Below are 19,307 nucleotides of genomic sequence, written 5' to 3'. Positions count from 1 at the left end.
TTCCACCTAACATGATACAGCTATCCCAACAACCCACTAACCCCTTCCCCAGAAGAGGACGTAAGGTCCTTGAGTGGTGTAGTGATATCCTCTCTTCTCCTTGAAATCCCATAACTTAAAGACTATGGTATAAATTTAAAATACTTAAATACCATGGTATAAAGTCAACACATCTTATCTAATATGATGAAGGAATAAGGGAGGAAAGGAAACAAATATATAATTTATATACACACTTATTCGTATCAAAATGAGGAAATACACATGGCAGTTACAGTCCCCATTTCTATAACTGGTTACGGGGTCATAGCTGGTCTTTGTAACTACCTTCTTCCACTACCCACTTTGTATTCCCTTTGCCTTCAACAAGTACCTCAGCTCATGGGGTGATCCAAACCTTCATTCCCAAAGAATGTGGGCCATTAATAGTCCTGACTAGATTGAGTTGTAGTTTTCAATTGACCTTCGTCACAGGTTCTAGTGATGCTCATAGACCCTCTAAGGCATCTCCTTACTCCAGACATAGACTTCCTTACTTCCATTGTGGAATAGTAGTCCAAATTCCCTTGATAGTAAGGATCATTCACCCCAGCCAGTGTCGCAACTCCTTTTGCCTGTTGATTCAGAGGCCTGAGCAACCCGAAGTGGCTGGGTGGCAATCTTAATTTCCAGTTCAGTGGAATCACTGTTTCGTGTCTTGGAGGAAGCATTATTCCCCCTGGAACTAAGACCTTTAGGCTAGCAGAGCGTAAAGTCATGCAAACAGAAAGCAAAAATTTTGCTAGTGGGGCACTACGGGTAGTAGTAAGTGGTACCACTCCCATGTCTCCCCCTTGATTTCTGGACCCGTGAATCCTGGCTATGGGAGAAACAGCACCATATACTGGATGTTGATTCAGAGCATTTTAGCCTTCTGGAGAACCTTGCCGCCCTAGCTTGCACTGTAACTGAGTCTTCGAAAGATGATTCCACCATGATATCAAGCCAGCTTCAGAATGGTGGGGAACATGGTAAGACCAGTGAATTCCATGAGCATGGTCCATTGCTGCACTTGTTTTGCTGTGAAGTGAGTTCCTTGATCAGAAACAGTGCTGTGTGGAATACCATGACAGTGCGTAAGGAATTTTGGCAGTTTGGCAGAAATATTGCATGCAGGAAAAGCAATCCATATCCATAGTGTCTTTTCCAATTAGAGTGAAACCCTGTCCCTTCTATAATGTAAACAATCCATTGTAATCAACCTGCCACCAGTAGCTGGCTGATCACCCTGGGAATTGGTGCCATACTGGGCACTCAGTATTGGTCTCCACTGCTGGCAGATTGGGCACTCAATGGTGGCTGAAGCCAGGTCAACCTTGGTGAGTAGAAATCCATGTTGCTGAGTCCATGTGTAAGCTCCATCCCTGCCTCCATGGCCACCTTGCTCATGAGCCCACTGGGTGATGACAGGGGTGAATGGAGAGAGGCAGATTGGTATCCACAAAACAGATCAGCCTATCCATTTGACTATTAAAATCCTCCTCTGTTCAGGTCACCCTTCGGTGAGCATGCACATAGGACACAAATGTCTTCACATTTTTAACCATTCAGAGAGGTCTGTCCACATACCTCGTCCCCAAATATCTTTGTCAACCAGATTTCCTTGTCAGCAGCTTTCCAATCATGTTCCTTCCAAATCCCTGACCATCCAGCCAAACCATTGGCCACAGCTCATTAATTAGCATAAAATTGCGTGTTCCAAGCAAAATGATCAACTAGGTGCACTGCTCAAAGTTCTGCCCACCGGGAAGATTTGCTTGCACCTTTGCATATCATGCAAAACCGTCTGTAAACCAAGCCTGAGCCTCCTCTTCCTCTATCAGCTAAGGTAGGGGACTCCCCATGAGGCCATAGATGCCGGCTGGGAGACAGAAGGCGGTGTGGCAGGAGCGGGGACATGGGCACTTAGGCCACTTCTTCACGTACATATTTGTGCCTTCAGCGCCTGCTCAGCCCAGTCTTGTGTATGTCACTTCCATTTGATGATGGAGCATTGCTGTGCACTCCCAACTCTACGGCTTGGTGGATCAGATAAATGGGCATCTCAGGTTGCATGTAACTTGGAGGCCCATAGTTAAATGTTCACTCTTTGCTAAGGCCAAGTAGCAGACGAAGAGCTGTTTCTCAAAAGGGGAGTCGTTATCCTCAGAAGATGGCAGCGTTTTGCTCCAAAATCCTAAGGGCCTGTGCTTCAGTTCACCTCTGGGAGCTGCCAGAGTCTTCAAACAGCATCCCTGTCTGCCACTTCCAGCACTTCTGATCTGCTGGATCAGATGAACCAAATGGCAGAGCAGCTTGCACAGCAGCCTGGACCTGGTGCAGAACCTTCTCTTGTTCTGGACCCCACTCAACAGCAGGTTTTCGGGTCACTTGATAAATGGGTCGGAGTAAGACACCCAAATGAGGAATATGTTGCGTCTCAAATCCAGAGGCCCACTGGGCATTGTGCCTCAGTAGGAGGTGCCAGCTGCAACAACTTATCCATCACCTTGGAAGAGATATCTTGAGATGCCCTATACCACTGGACTCCTAGAAATCCACTAGAGGCCCCTGAATTTTAGTCAGAATTATTTCCCATCCTCTGACACACACGTCTTACCAATAAGTCTAGAGTAGTTGCTACTTCTTGCTCACCAGGTCCAATCAGCATAAAGTCACCAATGTAATGGACCAGCGTGATTATCTATGAAGAAGAAAGGCGATCAAGAGCTTTGTGAACTGAACAATGACACAGGGCTGGAGAACGGATAACCCCTGAGGTAGGACAGTGAGGGTACATTGCTGGCCTTGCTAGCTGAAAGGGACTCTTTTTGGTGGGCCTTATGGACAGGGCTGGAGAAAAAGGCGTTTGCCAGATCAATGGCTACATTCCAGGTACCAGAGCTTGTATTCATTTGCTTAAGCAATGAAACCACAACTGGTACGGCAGCTGTAATTGGAGTCACCACCTGGTTAAATTTACAGTAAGGCACTGTCATTCTTCAAGAGCCATCCATCTTCTTCACAGGCCAGGTAGGCGAGTTCAATGGGGATGTGGTAGGAATCACCAATCCTGCATCTTTCACGTCCTTGCTGGTGGCACTAATCTCGGCAATACCCCAGGAATGCGGTCTTGCTTTTTGATTGACTATTTTCCTAGGTAGAGGCAGTTCTAATGGCTTCCACTTGGCCTTTCCCACCAGAATTGCCCACACTCCACAGGTCAGGGAACCAGTGTGGGGATTCTGCCAGCCGCCAGGTATCTCTGTTCCAATTATGCATTCTTGACCTGGGACACTAACCACAGGATGGGGTCAGGGACCCACCGAATCCACTGTGAGATGGACCTGAGCTAAAACTCCATTAATTACTGGACCTCCATAAGCCCCTACTCTGGCTGATGGGCCACAGTAATGTTTTGGGTCTCCTGGAATTAGTGTCCATTCAGAACCAGTGACCAGTAGTCCCCGAAAGGTCTGATGATTTCCTTTCCCCAGTGTACAGTTACTCTGGTAAAAGGCCATGGGTCCCTTTGGGGAAGGCTGGGAGGAAGATTAACAGTACAAATTCTCAGGGTCCTTCCTCAAGGTGACCCACCATCCCCTTTATTCAAGAGGTTGTGGGTATATAAACTGGCTCAAGTGTGGGAATTGATTGAGGGACAGTTGATTGGGGGGAGGGCAGGAAAGATGACAAAGGGACACAGTGGAACTTTGGAGGGCATTGGGTATGTCCATTATCTTGATTGTGGGGATGGATTCACAGGTGTATATATATATGTCAGAATTTATCCAGTTGTACACTTTATATGGTGAGTTTATTGTATAATACATCAATTTTACTTCAGTAAAACTGCTAAATTTTTTTAGAATGTACCTTTTACAGGACATATTAGGAAGTAAATAATTTCCCACTATTACAGCTTATTTAATTTTGAAGCTCAGTGATCAGACATATTTCTTGTTAAAATCAAATTTAAATCATGCCTATTATTAAAATTCTAAACATGACTTTGCTTATTTAAAATTTGCATTTTGACAGTTTGAAAATGCCTCAGAATTGTAGGAACCCTTGCCCATAGTCTTGAGAATTCGGGTCCCCTTGCAGGGTCACACCTGTCACGGTGACAAATGAAAGGGCAGACTTAGCCTGACACCATTAAATAGTGGCTCCTCTGACTAATTCCCTCTTTCTGATTCCACATACACAAGCAATCTTCTTTTTACAGTTTTCCATTCCACCACAGGTCTGCCTGTAGAGAGACGGTATATTGATGATCGTAACGGCAGGAAAATTCTGAACCAAAAGATGATCAAATTTAAATTGCTTTTATTGCCTTTAGATAAATTAGTTGGCATTCTGGTTTTAGCAAGAGAAAGAGAGCCTGAATCAGATTGTCTAAAGTCTTAAAACTAGAGCAGATTTCTCAAGAATTTAAATAGGATTCTTTCCCTTTAATCAATTAATTATTCACTTTGTCATGTTGTTAATAATTTTGTTTAAAGCTTGGTGTCAACCTGTGATTCCATGGTTTTTTTGTTTTGTTTTGTTTTCTTGAAATTTACTAACAGTGTAATAGCTGAATTATCCCACATTACTTTTGCCTTTCAAGATAAGCATTCTGATTGTCTTTCCTGGTGTAAAATCCCTTATAGTCTGTTCTTTATAAAATATGCACCATTCAGATAAATGTATCATTACCTTGTCCCCAAATGCCTTAAATAGCCAGGGCTTTTTCTGATCATTGAATTCTTCCATTCCTTAATTATTGTGATCTCCCCTGAACCCTGCATACTTTCTATAGAGTTTATTTGAGATGCATCAGAATAATATATTATCCAAGTTATCTGTTTGCCTGTTGTTGTCTACAGGTAGCCTAAAATCAGGACAAATGAGTTTTCTCTGCTTATCAAATTTTTAAATATGATAAGAATTTAGGATGAGATGAGAACTTTCTCCATGGTGTAAGAATCCCTTTATCAGTGTCCCTGACGGTTCTCTCCTTTCTGTCAGAGTGCCATCAGTAAACAGATAACACTGTTGAGTAAGGTATTTTCAAGGAAGCCCCTTCCATCAGAATTTCTCCTCCCGTAAAATAAGCTAGAATTAGTTTCCTCTAACCTCTGCATGTCAGTTCTGGTCCTGGTCCTGGTCCTGTCCTCTAAAGAACAGAGTGGTTCTGTGGTTTCTTCCAGACATTGCTTGAGGTGTCTGAAGATAGTTTTATCTAGGGTAAACCTTTCTAGTTCTCTTAACTGTTCATGTGAAATGATTTCTAGCTTCGTCATTCCTCGGCACCTTTCTGAACAAACATCCAATTGTCAACATTAGAGATGTGAATGATAGCTCCTTAGCTTTTCTGTGAGTCTCTTTCTTCTATTTATTTCATGTATGTAGCATGTGCTTTTCGTGCACGTATGTTTCCCACTAGCTTTTACTGCCTCTGTCTAGAGCTTCCTCTTTCAGGGTATGTGTTACTGCCACACAGGAAGGTGTCCCCTCAGCCACTGGTATTGCTAGCAGTTTGTCTGCCTCCCCTTCAAGAAGGGAGCTTTTTCTTGCCTGGGGCTGTGTAAACCAGGCTAATTAGGTTTACCCGCACCTGGGCATCAGGACGTAGAGGTTCTGATTGCAGCTCCTCCATCATCTCCGGCAGGGTTGTGTCTGTCTCACTTTCTCTGCCTTGGAAATTTACAAAATACTTGCCAAGAGATGTTTATTTGGTATTTCATTATCCATCAATAAAGTATACTTTACTAATGTGTTTCATAGTGCTATCCGAAGCATAATGTTATATAAATTCAAGTCTAAGTGTTATACAAATAATGGTTTAAACAGAGCTGTAGGTGTTGTTTAGGTAGGGGGTTGGCAAACTATGGCCTGCAGGCCAAATCCATTCTGCTGCCTGTTTTTGTGTAGCCTGTGAGCTAAGAATGGTTTTTACGTTCTTAAGTGGTTGAAAAACTCAAAAGGTGAACAATATTTTGTGACATGTGAAAATTAGATGAAATTTAAATTTCGGTGTCCATCAGTTAAGTTTTATTAGAACACAGAGTACTCATCCATTTACGTATCATGTCTGGCTGCTTTCATGCTGCAGCAGCAGAATTGAGTAGTTGCCCCAGAGACCATATAGCTTCCAAAGCCTGAAGAATGTATTGTCTGGCCTTGTATTAGTTACCCATTATCCATTGCTCAGTAACAAATGAGCTCAAAACTTAGTGGCCTAAGACAACATACATTTATTATCTCAGCGTTTCTGTAGATCAGGAATCTGGGCACAGCTTAGCTAAGTCCTCCCCTTCAAGGTCACTCACAGGCTGCAATCAAGGTGTTGGCTGGGCTTTCAGTATCTCAAGGATCAACTGGGAAAGGATATGCTTCGAAGTGCATGTGGTTGTTGGCAGGATTCAGTTCCTCTGGGTTGTTGGACTGAGAGCCTCATTTCCTTGCTGGCTGTTGGCTGAAGACCAACCACCCTCACTTCCTTGCTGTGTGGGCCTTTCCAACATGGCAGCTTCTTCATCGAAGCATGCAAGCTGGGAAAGCAATAGAGAGAGTCTGCTAGGAAGATGGAATGTTTTGTAACCTAATCATGAAAGTGGCATTCTCTCATCTTTGCTGAATAATATTGGTTATAAGAAAGTCACTAGGTCCAGGCAACACGAGGCTGTGAATACAAGGAGACAGTGATCATTGGGCAGCTTAGAAATATGCCTACCATGGGCCTTTTACAAAAAAGTTTGCTGACCCCTGGTTTAGGTAAGAATTTATTTGTCCTCGCAACGGGTGTTTCTCTTTAAGTAATTATTTTAAAACATTGATTTTGTGTGATGTGCTAATTTAGTCTTCTAAATGCAAAATCAAAAAACAGTAATTCTGTTGTATTTTTCTGTTTTATCCATGTTAATTATTCAGTAACATATTGAATTAGCCCATTTGTATCATTTTACATTTTCTGTTTATTGACGTCTTGCTTTCAGAGTTATATATAGAATAACAACAAGTATCATTATTTCTTACGCTAAGAAGAGATCAAATTTATATTTTTCCTTGGCTTTCTTATTCTTCTTAGGTCTTTATGATGAAATCTTTTTGTCAGCATATTTTATAAAGCCTTCTTAATTCCCCATATGCAATTTGTTTTTTTCTTTTCTTCTCTCTAGGTATTTTTGTATCCAATAGCAGTATCTATATTTCCCAGGTGTTTTTTGACTCGTTACCCCAAATCTATTAATGTTTGTCACAAGAGCTATTCCTCTACCTGTAATTTAACAGGATGCAATTACAGCAGCTTCAGACCGGAGTCCAGTGATGGGAGAGGAGCAGGGTGAAAATGACCCTTCCCTTGGCATCATAATCCTCAGCTTTCCATCTTCCCTCTTATCATCCTTCGGATCTTTTCACTCCTGCTTCCCTTGCATAACACGTGGTGGGGGAGGGCCAAATGGTACTGAATTACTAATTTGCCTCTGAAGCACTCCCTGGGTGGGGAGAGGGTTTGGAGCCCTTCATAAAACATAGGGCTAATCATTCCCGCCGTGGAGAGGGCCCCTCAGAGACGCCATCAGAGTGGTTGCCATTTCCTGAGCTTCCCCTCCACCTCCTGCTTCGCTGCCACCTCTGATTTCCGCCCCAGCCGGTTCTCTACTGCTCCCATCCACCTGGAGCCTCAAAGGTCAGCCTCACAGCTACTGGAAAAGGCCGTGGAAAGAAGAGTTAGCCTCTGCCTTCACAAATCCACCATCTATTTTGGTTTGCTGCGTGATCTGCTGTTCCTTACGTGCCGTGGTTCTCCAGGGCATCCCGGAAGAGCCCCATCCTTTTGGATGAGCATCTTGGCTCCGTACTCTGGCTCTTGTTCTCTGCCTGGGCTCCTTTCCGTTCAGCAATCTCTTTGAAATTCCGTGTGCTCCACTCTGCTCTTGGCCCCCAACACAGCCTTAGTTTGTTGTCACATGCGGCCACTTGGTCCACAGGAACCCCCAAGGCCCTCTCCTATCTCTGTCATCTTGCCCTGTTAGGAAGGGCACTCTAACACAGATAACGGAGTGGGTGGAGAAGTACCAGCTTGGAGAGCATCGTCTGGGCCACAGAACAGGGTGTAGTAAGGAGGAGGGCCTGGGAAGAGGTCTGCCGGTAAAGCCCTGGTGAGTGAAATGGGATCCCAGCTTTAGCCTAAGCCGGGCCCACCTCTGAGATTAAGACGCGTTCAGGCACGTCTGATAACCTGGTCTAGTAGACCCATCAGTAATCTAACTGTGCGGGTGTCAAAGGAAGAGGAGCCCAGGCAGACCAGCTGGGTTCACAGAGGCCTTAGCCATTGAGCGAGGAAGGACAATTCTAGGTTTCATCTGTCACTTTTAGGGAGGAGATGCTATAAGTTGAAAAGAAAAGGCATTTAGCCCAAATCTTTACAAGATCACACACACATCTTTGGTTCCTCTAACCTCATGAGAAACAGGTGTTTTCTCCCCGGCTCCAGAAGCAGCAGCAGGAGTGGGACCCGTCAGGTGGCTTCTCAGGCAGTGGGGGTCGGAGGCCTTGTTAGGGACCTGGGGGAAAGACTAAACAAGATGCTGTAGGAGAGAGTGAAGAGGAGTACTCATAGCTCACAGAAGACATGCCCTGGGGACTCCCAGGAATTACTGGATGAGACTTTGAGTGGAGCCGCATGCTCCGCAAAAGCCAGCAAGGGTACCAGCCAAAGAATCTCATCTCGTTATTCTTAATCACCCAGTGGATGTGGCCTCAGGAAGCACAGGTTAGGTGGATCTGGATCAAGAAAGAGCTCAGTGACATGCAGAGGGAAGTGACCGCATGGGACCGTCCTCTCTGGGCAGCCAGTCTCGTGCCTCAGAGAAGGGGCGCTCCTGTGGAGTAGCCAGGCTAAGGGCCCCGCTGTGTGCCAACCTCTGTGCCCAAAGTCACCCACATCATGGCCTTGAATCCTTACAACCCTGAAAATTAGGTAGCAGCATGTGCTGTCCTACAGACAAGGAAGCTAAGCTTCAGTTACCTAAAGACTCAGAGCTACAGGGAGGTGGGACTGGAGTCAAGTGCAGCGTGACTGGAAAGTTGCTTCATGCTCTTTCCTGGGTAACACTTGGTTCCGTGTGGCTGTTTGCTGGTGGGGCAGATGCTTATTTCAGGTAAAGGATTGGGAAGGACTGGTCCAGAGACAACAGAGGGATTGATTTCATTAATCACTTGAGTATTTGTTGAGTGATTTTTAACTCCTAGGAGGAAGAGAAATAGAAGCACATAGTTCTTGCCCTAAGAAAACTTACATACTGTTTGGGAAGATACGGAATAAATAGATGACAGTTCATCATAAGAGGGAGTGTTGACACATGTTTGAGTGGTGAGATGAATGCTGTGGAAGTACAGAGGCGGCACAGTCCCTTGGGTTTGGGAGCGTCAGGGACGCCCTCCTGATGGAGAGATAGCATGGGCTGGGCTGACAGCGCCGATGAGGTTTGCAAAGGCGGAGGGTAGAAGGAAATGCCTTTCAGATGGTGGGGAGACACGCACAGGGGCCTGCAGACTCCTGGAGTCCTTGCCAGTCTGGGTAGTGCTCTCAGCGGGTCCGTGATCTTGTAAATGAAGTTCATTTTATCATTCCTGTTCTTAAAAGTAATGTTCACTATAGTTTAAAGCGTGCATAGGAGGGAAACAGCAGTAATAACACCCAGAGATGAACACTGCTCCTATTTCCCGTCAGTCTTCTTCACCTGAATCATGTTGTGCTCATACTAGAAATTAGCTTTATTTTTATTTTTTTATTTTATTTTATTTTTTTTTGCGGTACGCGGGCCTCTCATTGTTGTGGCCTCTCCTGTTGCGGAGCACAGGCTCTGGACGCGCAGGCTCAGCGGCCATGGCTCACGGGCCCAGCTGCTCCGCGGCATGTGGGATCCTCCCGGACCGGGGCATGAACCTGTGTCCCCCGCATCGGCAGGCGGACTCTCAACCACTGCGCCACCAGGGAAGCCCTAGAAATTAACTTTATATTTTGCAGTTTTGGTGTACATTTATAAGCATTCTCTAATTACAGACTCTTCATAAACATACTTTTGTAATGGCTGTATAGTATACCATTGAGTAGATAACACCATGATATGCTTTACTATCCCCCTTGTGTTGCACAAAAATTAAGAGTCAGTAGTTCAATGAAAAATCTTTCTAACTCAGGCAGGCACGTATGTGATTCTGTGATTTGGGGACCACTGGGGAACCAGGAAGTGAGAGTCCACAATGAAATGGGGAAGATTGTGAACTTATAAATGGAGGACAAATAGAAATAATCAACTCATCTTTTGCTGTCTGGAAAAAAGTGAAAAAGTTATCTGCAGGCATCTGTGGAAACTGAGGAGGAAAGCTCCTCATACAGTAAATGGAGAACAATTAGACATGTATTGATTTAGTAAATATTTGTTGAGGACTTGCTCTAGGCTAAAGCAGTGTTCTAGGCCCCAGGGAATAAAGCAGTGAACAAGACTGCTTTTTTTAAAAAAAAAACAAACAGAATCCCTACTCCCATTGAGCTTACATTTTAGTTGGGAGAGATAAATAATAGACAAATAAATATATAGTAGTCTATAAATTCTGTGAAGAAAAATAAAGGAAAAGGTTAAAGAGTGGGGGAAACAACAATTTTGAAGGATGTAGGTGATGTGGGTGGGTGATGTGGAGGGATGAGGTGAGCATAAACCACTGTCCTAAAGGTCACTGATAACTTTTTATTGGGACAGTTCTTTGTTGTTATGTTTTAGTGAACATACAAAACACACGTGCCAAGTTTCATAGGTTCACTCTTTCCGCCACATTTTATTATGAAAAGTTGCAAATATTTGTTACGGTGGACACCTGCATACTCACTGCCATGATTCTACCGTGAATATTTTACCATCCTTGCCTATTTCATATCTACCTACCTCTCTCTCCATCATAGGTTTAATTTTAATCTTGATGGCCTCACCCTTTACTCCATAAATTCTTAAGCTAATCAGTTGTGCATTTCTTTTACCACAGGGGTTTTCAGAAACTTCCATCCATGAATAGGAAGAAATTTTATATTCATTTATATATTATTATAGATTTTAATTTTATTTCATTTTGCATTTTGCATGTAATTCCTCAATCCATTCAGAGTTTATTTGGGCTTACGGTATAAGGCAAGGGTCTTGTTTGTTTCTTTCCCACGTAGCTGGTTTACCCAACACATTTGTCAAACAATGCGGTCTTTCCTATGTTGGCTGGTCACTTTTTAAAAACAATGTAAGTTTTTGTATATGCCTGGTTATGTTTCAAGTTGCCTCTTCTATTCACTTGATATGGCTGTTAATTTATTTGACTACCACTTCACTTTCACAGTTTTGTTTTATAATACATTTTACTATGTAGTTAGGCAAATTCTCCCCAGTTATTTTCTTTTTCAAAATTTTCTTAGCTGTGGTATCACTAATTCTTGCAAATAAATATTAATATTATCCAGGTTCTAAAATATCTGGTTGAAATTTTATATATATATTTCTTGGTTTTTTTTGAAAGGAATCTTTCCTCATCTGTAAGACAGGGATAATAATAGCCTTTTGATAGGATTTTTGTATGGGTTGAATGATAATATACACGTGAAGTGTTCAACGTGATATGTTAATTCAGAGCTTGTTCTGATTTTACAGAGGGCTCTAAGATTCATTTGGAAGCAAGAAAAAATAGCTCTGGGTTATTACCAGTTCAGAAATCAAGCACATTGGAAGAGGTAAAGTGGCAGCCAACACCCAAGAAATGTCTCCCAGCCCTTGTTGCAAGATGCCCTGGTATTGTTACAAGTGGGCATCCCACAGAAATCCTCCACCTGCACCCGCATTTCTCAGCGCCCACTCTGCACAGCCACGGTGGGGTGGCCCTCAGACTGACATTCATACTCACAGGGCACAATAGGCTGGAATCTGGCACCAGTTTTACTTAGCTTTCTGGAAGGATACAGGTCAGGAAGCATAGTGTATCGGCATGACAACATCAAACACATCTCATCAGAGGTCCTTCCAACCACCTAGGCCTGACTTCTCAGACCAGAAGGGACACGCTCAGCCATTAGTGATGGGACCTAGTGGGAGGGCATGGACCACCCAGCAGAGGAAACTCAGCGCAGGAAGTCTGTCTTCGAACTCCCGCGAACACAGCTTCCAAGTCCCCACAAGGACACCCTTGGGAATAAGAGAGAACACACAGAGGCTCGTGAATATGTTTTAAATAGTCCTGGACAAGACGACCCCCAGGACCTACGTGCCTGTTCACACCTGTCTGGCCAGGTGCGGTTCACTTCTCAGGGGTAACTTCAGAATAACCGCACACCTGACACTTCACATCCATCTTGACCCGGTGCGTTTCAAGGAAACAGTATAAGAAGAAGGTAAATCCGGGATCATCTTCCGGTGGAGGAAAGGGTTGAGCCTACTATCTCCTTACCACCCCATCCCCAGTTTCTGGTCCTCTTCCTGGGCTTCAGAGCCTCTCCACTTCGCTAAGGAAACCCTGTCTCACTCTGCTTATATGACAACAGCAGTGGTCCTTCCGTGAGTCTCCAGCAAGGCTCCTGCTGTCACTCCTCTACGTCGGCGGGGTGTTCAGCATGCTCTGTGCGGGTCTGCTCCCGCTGCTTCTGGCCCTGGTATTCTCACTCAGGAAAGGGGAGGGGTTGGGGCCATCGCTGTTTGTTCTGCATGTTCCCTCATCAGCACTGTGTTCAGCAGGAATTCCTGTAGATTTCTACGCAGTTTCTTCCCGATCTGATCCCTGCCTCACCCGAATCTAAACCTCTCATTCCCTTGCATGTGGACCTGACGCACACCTCGGTGGCACACCGATGCTGTTGTTTGTGTGTCCAGACTACTGCCCTGAAGTGTGCACGGGGTCTCCTGTGCCTCCTTCGAGTCTGAGCATTTCAGTGGGGCCGTGCCTCTCTTCAGGTGCTCATGGCTCTCTCGCTGGCCCTCCTTCTCCACGAACCCACCACGGTCAACAAGACTGACCATTCCTTCCCCCAGTGCTTGGTACGGAGCAGACTGCCAGTAAACGTCACTGACTTAGGTGTAAGAGTAACAGTACAGAGTCGGTACCCTCAGATGAAGTCAGCCAAAGTGCTTCTTTCTACACGTGGTTCAGCAGCCGTGAATCTAGAGCCTGGTCCTTTTACACAAGAAACCCTTGCCTGCAGAAAGGGCATTAAAGATGGAGAAATGGAACAGGCTATGCTTGCTGTTCCCTGAGAAACAGGGCGCCCGCACCTTATGTCAGGAGAGGATTATTCTCTAATGCTGCAACCCTGACGGGCAGTGAGCCATGGGAAAACAGTAAAGAATCAGAAAGAAAAGAGGGTTCTGCTGCTTTTTTTTTTTTTTTTTTTTTGCTTGTTCTTTCAGCATTTTCTTAGTTTCCCAGGATGGAGTGCTAGAAGTAGAATTCGCTTTGAAATGAACAACACTGCTGGAATGTTCAGTCAGAAGTTACCATCCCACCATCATTTCCCTGATGCTCAGTGCTCCTTGCTACAGGCTGTCTGTTTTCTTTGTGGTTGCCTTAAATGAGGGAGCAGGACAGTGAGTAGCTCATATTTATCAAGCATTTGCTACGTTTCAGGGGCAGTGCCAAGCACCGTACATCACATCTTCACTCATTTAAGAGGCATAATACCCATTTTAGGCAGGTACTGCGGTTGAAAAAGCGGTTGAGGAAACTGTGGTACAAAGGCATTAATTAACTATTTTAAGGTCACACAGCCAATAAGCGGCAGAGCCAGTGCTTGAACTTGATCCCAAAAGGCTCCAAATTCCTGTTCTTACTGCACTGTACTATCTCTTATTAACTTATTATCTATTTTTTGTTCCACAACAGTTATTACTATTTTAATGAACAACAGGGGATCTTTTTGCAAACCAAATAATTGAGAAACTGTTTATCTCCATGTGTACTATGCTAAGCTTCTTAATTTCCATCAGCCTCTTCCATTATTTCTTTCTCATTAAACTATTGCTCTGGCTTTTAAGAGGGGCAAAGGTACATTTGGATTGGATCGATTTCATCTGTGACCTTAGAATAATTTAAAATATTTCATCAAGAAACCTGATTATCTTAATTTTTTTACTTTCTGTAATAAATAGTAGCGTTTACTCCATCTTTGAGCACCACTTGCCTTCTAAGGCTTGCCAGTCTGTTTTAGTGTCGCAGAAAATAAGCAGATGCTTTCATCCCATGAAGAGCCGCCAGCTCTGGTATCAAGAGTTGAGCCACATCCAACGGGTTCTGACTCTCCCTTTCTGGGGCTTCCTTCCCTCTCCATTCCCGCTGGCACCTTATGTTCACTGGCACACAGGGCAAGAGAAGCTAGGCAGGTAGAGTTGGGATTTCTTTTGTCCTTCCAAATCTGAGTGCTGAATTCTCTTCTCTGAGTTTATTAAGGTTGTTTCCATTGTAAAAGTTTTACTCATAGAGTCTAGTCCATAGATAGGAGATCTAATCCAACCCCAAGCCTTTTTTCTCTAATTAAATATTTGGGATGTTAGCTTCCCATGAGGATTGACTTATACTGGAAAATGATCAATGCTTTTTGTTTCTGCTTAAGTTTGAGAAATTTGATTTTATGGTATCTCATATTTTTATCTCCGTTTTTCACATATAGTTCAATTTCAGAGTGTGTTGTGCCATACTTGTTTTCTGCGAAGAATACAGTCACTATAACTTCATCCTGTGGTTCTTTTAACAGCAAGTTTTATCTGCCTACAGGAGAATATTAAAAAGCGAGCCTCCGTATCCCCAAGAAATGAGTGCTGTAGCCAAAGACCTAATTCAGCAGCTCTTGATGAAAGATCCCAAGAAAAGACTGGGATGTGGTCCACGTGATGCAGATGAAATCAAAGAACATCTCTTTTTTCAGGTGAAACGTATTGAACAGATGGTCTTATATGCCCTGCTGTTTTCAGGGTACTTGGCGTTCTTGGTGGAATGAGTGAACTTGGGCTGTTTCTGAGTCATTTTCTCCCAATTTTTAAATGACAGGGACCCTTTAAGAAGAATCAGAATTCTACTTGTAGGGACCTAAATGGTCTTTTTCTCCCTATTTGAAGGGAGAGAGAGGAGGATTATAATAACATTTGATTTTCTACATACTTACTGGTTAGAGTTTCTGAGTATTGATTTCCATTTGTTATCTCAAGATTTAGGCATATAGACTAAGGAGACTTTTATTATATTTTTTATTTCTCAGTTCACGAGCTATTACTGCCACTGTGGTATACTTTTTAGATGGTGATTTCATCTCTTCTTTTCCCAGAAGAAATCTTAGAAAATTCAAAATCAGCCTCTTTCTCAGTTACATATTATAATATAGAGAGAATTATTCATTTATTTTCTTTGTACTTGAAACAGTGCTTTTCTTACTCTGCAAAAGCCTAATAAGACCATTCTGAAGAGCACCAACACGTCTGCTCAACCTAGTATGCTCAGTGTTGTCCAAAAAATGACCAAAATTTTAGGTAACTGGAAAAAAAAGTTAAATAGACTGAGTTGGCTAGTTATTTCAATCTAAATGGTCAACCTGGGATACCATGACCTCGATTTCTGAAACTCTGAGCTCATGACTTTTAAATAATTTCATCGTATCAACAAGCATGACCTAAATATTTATGCTCAAAAGGGACCATCAAGGTTTTATTTTTACTTTGCAGACTGAGCTTTTACATTATTATCACCAAAATTAATGAAAATATCACACCAAAACAAAGAAAAACACTGCTGCAGAGCAAGCTTTCATGTTGTTATTTATTGTGTTTTTAATATAGAAAAACAAATAGTAATTGAGAATAAGAATTCTCTCTCTGTACTTATGTACTCAAAAAAGGGCACATTTATTTCAGTCTCTTGGTGTAACCATTTAAAAAATCATTACTGTTCATCTTACAGAAGTTCAGTAACATAGTGAGAAGTACCTTTAGAATAAAATTAATTTCTCAGAATGTGCATTTCATAGATTAATATGGTTTGGAAAGGTTAACATTTGAACAAACTATTTCACATATCTTGTTCAGAAGTTCGGCTCAAAAACTAACAATAAGGTAAAATTCAAGAACGTACTCAAGCAAAATACCCCAAATCATATTTTCCTAGGTTCTTTTTCTCCACGGTTCCCTGTACTTGTGAATGTTGCAAAATAGCTTTCATATTAGAGAAATTTCTCTGTTCTATAGCTTAGAATAGTAATTTTAGGTTATTTAATTGCCTTGACTTTTTAAATGACAGGGACACTTCAGGAAAGACCAAAATTCTACTTGTAAAGACCCAAATGGGGTGGAGGTGGAGAGGATTGTAAGAGCATTCAATTTTCTCCATACTAAACGTTCTCCTGCTAACAGTATATTTCTTTAAATTACCCCTTTACTCTAGAAGTTTCTCTTAATGTATGTACAAGAGACAAGCACAAATCATACGCTTGTAATCATAGGCTTGTATTGTAATCATACGCTAGGAAAGAACACGAACTAGAAAGTCAAGAGACTGACCCTCCCAAATGTTTAAGTGAAAAGGTTAGTTCTGATTTCTGGGCTTCGATTTCCATCTGGATCAAATAAAGAGAATGAACTAAATGATTTCTAAAACCCATTTTAGCTGAAAACTTTGAAGGTCTGTAATTTAATGTTTTACCTCCATTGCTTCCACAAGAGGGCATAATAAAAACATTTTATGTTAGTTGATTATACTTACTGAATGTCATCAACCAAGAAGTACAAGTTTCACATTTTACCATCTCTGAAATCAGTATGCAGCTTACAGTGGACAACATTTTACTATTCTAATTGATAATGCTTTTTCTTTCTTAATGGTACATAAAATAATTGTGTATCTTACTATCAAGGATGACATCTTAGATTATAAGAGCAATATATTAATAGGGTATCTGTGGGATTCAATTCAGTAAGTATTACCTGAGGTTGTTTTTTGTGGCAGAAGGAGAATAAAGAAAACAGAACAGAGGGTTGAATTTGAATAATATAAGACATGGCAGTTTAGCAGACAGTGACTGACGTGGGTAGAAAGGGGGCCTGGATTATCCATGGGGGAGAGAAGAGGCAGTGTTGAATAGCTTGAATACAGTTGAATGAGAAAAGAATGGTTACATCAGTTCATACTATCACAGTATCATTTAGACTTATAGACATAAACCAATACATGAATTAGAGTGAGTTTGTTTATTTTCTAATTTGTCCAGATGGCCAGGAGGAAAAGCAAGTACAGAAGGAAAGCTAGTTAACACTGCCTCTGAAAAATAGGGATGTTCCTTTAGAGCTAATATTCCTATCCATTTTAAAGCCCTTTATTATAGTTTAGTTTAGGTTTGGTTTGGCTTAACGCCTGTCTCGGGACTCATGACAAAATAATCTTTGTTATCCCTAAGGGTGAACTAGGGTGTCCTGGTGCCCTCCAGTGGCCAGGATGAGATTCCACAGTGGTGGAGAACAGACTCATCTCAGTCACAGCTTTGGTGAGCTATAAGCTGTGGTCAAAAAATGTGCTCCTGCTTGTAAAAAATATTTTTTTAAATCATCGGTTTGAAATATGTGCTTCTCGCGCTTCCCTGGTGGCGCAGTGATTAAGAATCCGCCCGCCGGTGCAGGGGACACGGGTTCAAGCCCTGGTCCGGGAAGATCCCACATGCCACGGAGCACCTAAGCCCGTGTACCACAACTACTGAGCCTGCACTCTAGAGCCCACGAGCTACAACTACGGAAGCCCGCGAGCCACAACTACTGAGCCTGCGTGCCACAACTACTGAAGCCCGCACGCCAAGAGCCTGTGCTCCGCAACGAGAGAAGCCACCGCAATGAGAAGCCCGTGCACCACAACAAAGAGTAGTCCCCGCTCGCTGCAACTAGAGAAAGCCCATGCACAGCAACGAAGACCCAATGTGGCCAAAAATAAATAAATAAAATAAATATTTTAAAAAATATGTGCTTCTCTCTGTTGTTTAATTAAAATCATTATCTTTGTTATTTTTCAAAAATATATTTCAACTTTGTTGATTTCTACTTTGTACCAATTTTCTTTCTCTGTTTTAGAAAATAAATTGGGATGATTTAGCTGCCAAAAAAGTGCCCGCGCCCTTTAAGCCAGTCATCCGAGATGAATTAGATGTGAGTAACTTTGCAGAAGAGTTCACAGAAATGGACCCCACCTACTCTCCCGCAGCACTGCCCCAGAGCTCCGAGAGGCTGTTTCAGGTAATCTCCAAGAGCCCACATGTGTTTGTTGGCCATGTATGCTTTGAAAGAAAAGATTAATTTTCCCATGTGAAAGCTTTTTGGCATCTTGAAAAACAGGACTGTATAATCTCTTCAAAATTATTAAATACAGAGATATTGCAAATAAATATGTGTTGAATTTACACCTGAAATTTTACTTCTGTTCAAGCTCTTTTATAGAAAATATAATACTACTTTACTTCTAATCATACAAAATATTCCTTAATTCATAAACAGTGTTATCTGATTCTTTATCTTCTGTGACTAATCAGAACTGTTTCTCAACTCGTAAAAAAGATTTAGAAAGGATTTTACACTTAGGAAAGGATCTTTTCTCAGACTTAAGATAAAATATTCTATTAAATGGCATAATAGCTTCACTTCCTTGACTCCCATTAGCATCCCATAGTATGGTTTAATTTGACTGTCCAGACACTGTCTCTGGACATAGGTGACACTAGCGGCTAGCAACTTGGCTGGGACAAAGCAGATGTTGAAAAAAACATTCCTCGAATTAGTGAATGTTCTAGCTTAAACAGATTAATCATCCATCATTATACAGATGGTCTCCAATTTATGATGGTTCAACTTAGGATTTTTTGACTCTATGTTGGTGCAAAAGTGATACGCATTCCACGGAAACCATACTCAGAATTTTTATCTTTCCCGGGATGGTGATGTGCAGTACGATCCTCTCACGATGCTGGGCAGCAGCAGTGAGCCCCAGCTCCCAGTCAGCCACTCGATCACGAGGGTAAATAGCTGATACACTTACAACCAATCGGAACCCAAACAACCATTGTTTTTCACTTTCAGTACAGTAGTCAGTAAATGACATGAGATATCCAACACTTTATTATTAAATAGGCTTTGTGTTAGATGATTTTACTCATCTGTAGGCTAATGTAAGTGTTCTGAGCACGTTTAAGGTAGGCCAGGCTAAGCTGTGACGTCTGGTAGGTTAGGTGTGTTAAATGCATTTTCAACTTAGGA

General features: G+C 42.4%; 1 protein-coding gene across 2 annotated transcripts in view; it reads left to right on the top strand.

Moving 5' to 3' along the window:
- The window catches only part of RPS6KA5 (ribosomal protein S6 kinase A5), a 182,949-nt gene that overhangs the window by 143,644 nt on the left and 19,998 nt on the right, over positions 1–19,307 (top strand). For both annotated transcript variants that reach the window (XM_081229462.1, XM_081229461.1), the window contains 2 exons: positions 14,806–14,956; positions 18,132–18,293. In XM_081229462.1, coding sequence (XP_081085588.1) covers positions 14,806–14,956; positions 18,132–18,293 — 313 coding nt within the window. The remainder of the gene's footprint in view (positions 1–14,805; positions 14,957–18,131; positions 18,294–19,307) is intronic.

The sequence above is a fragment of the Mesoplodon bidens genome (genome assembly GCF_964165515.1).
Source record: "Mesoplodon bidens genome assembly, chromosome: 3".
NCBI classification, from domain to species: Eukaryota; Metazoa; Chordata; class Mammalia; order Artiodactyla; family Ziphiidae; genus Mesoplodon; species Mesoplodon bidens.
This window is presented reverse-complemented; position numbering and strand designations above follow the sequence as displayed.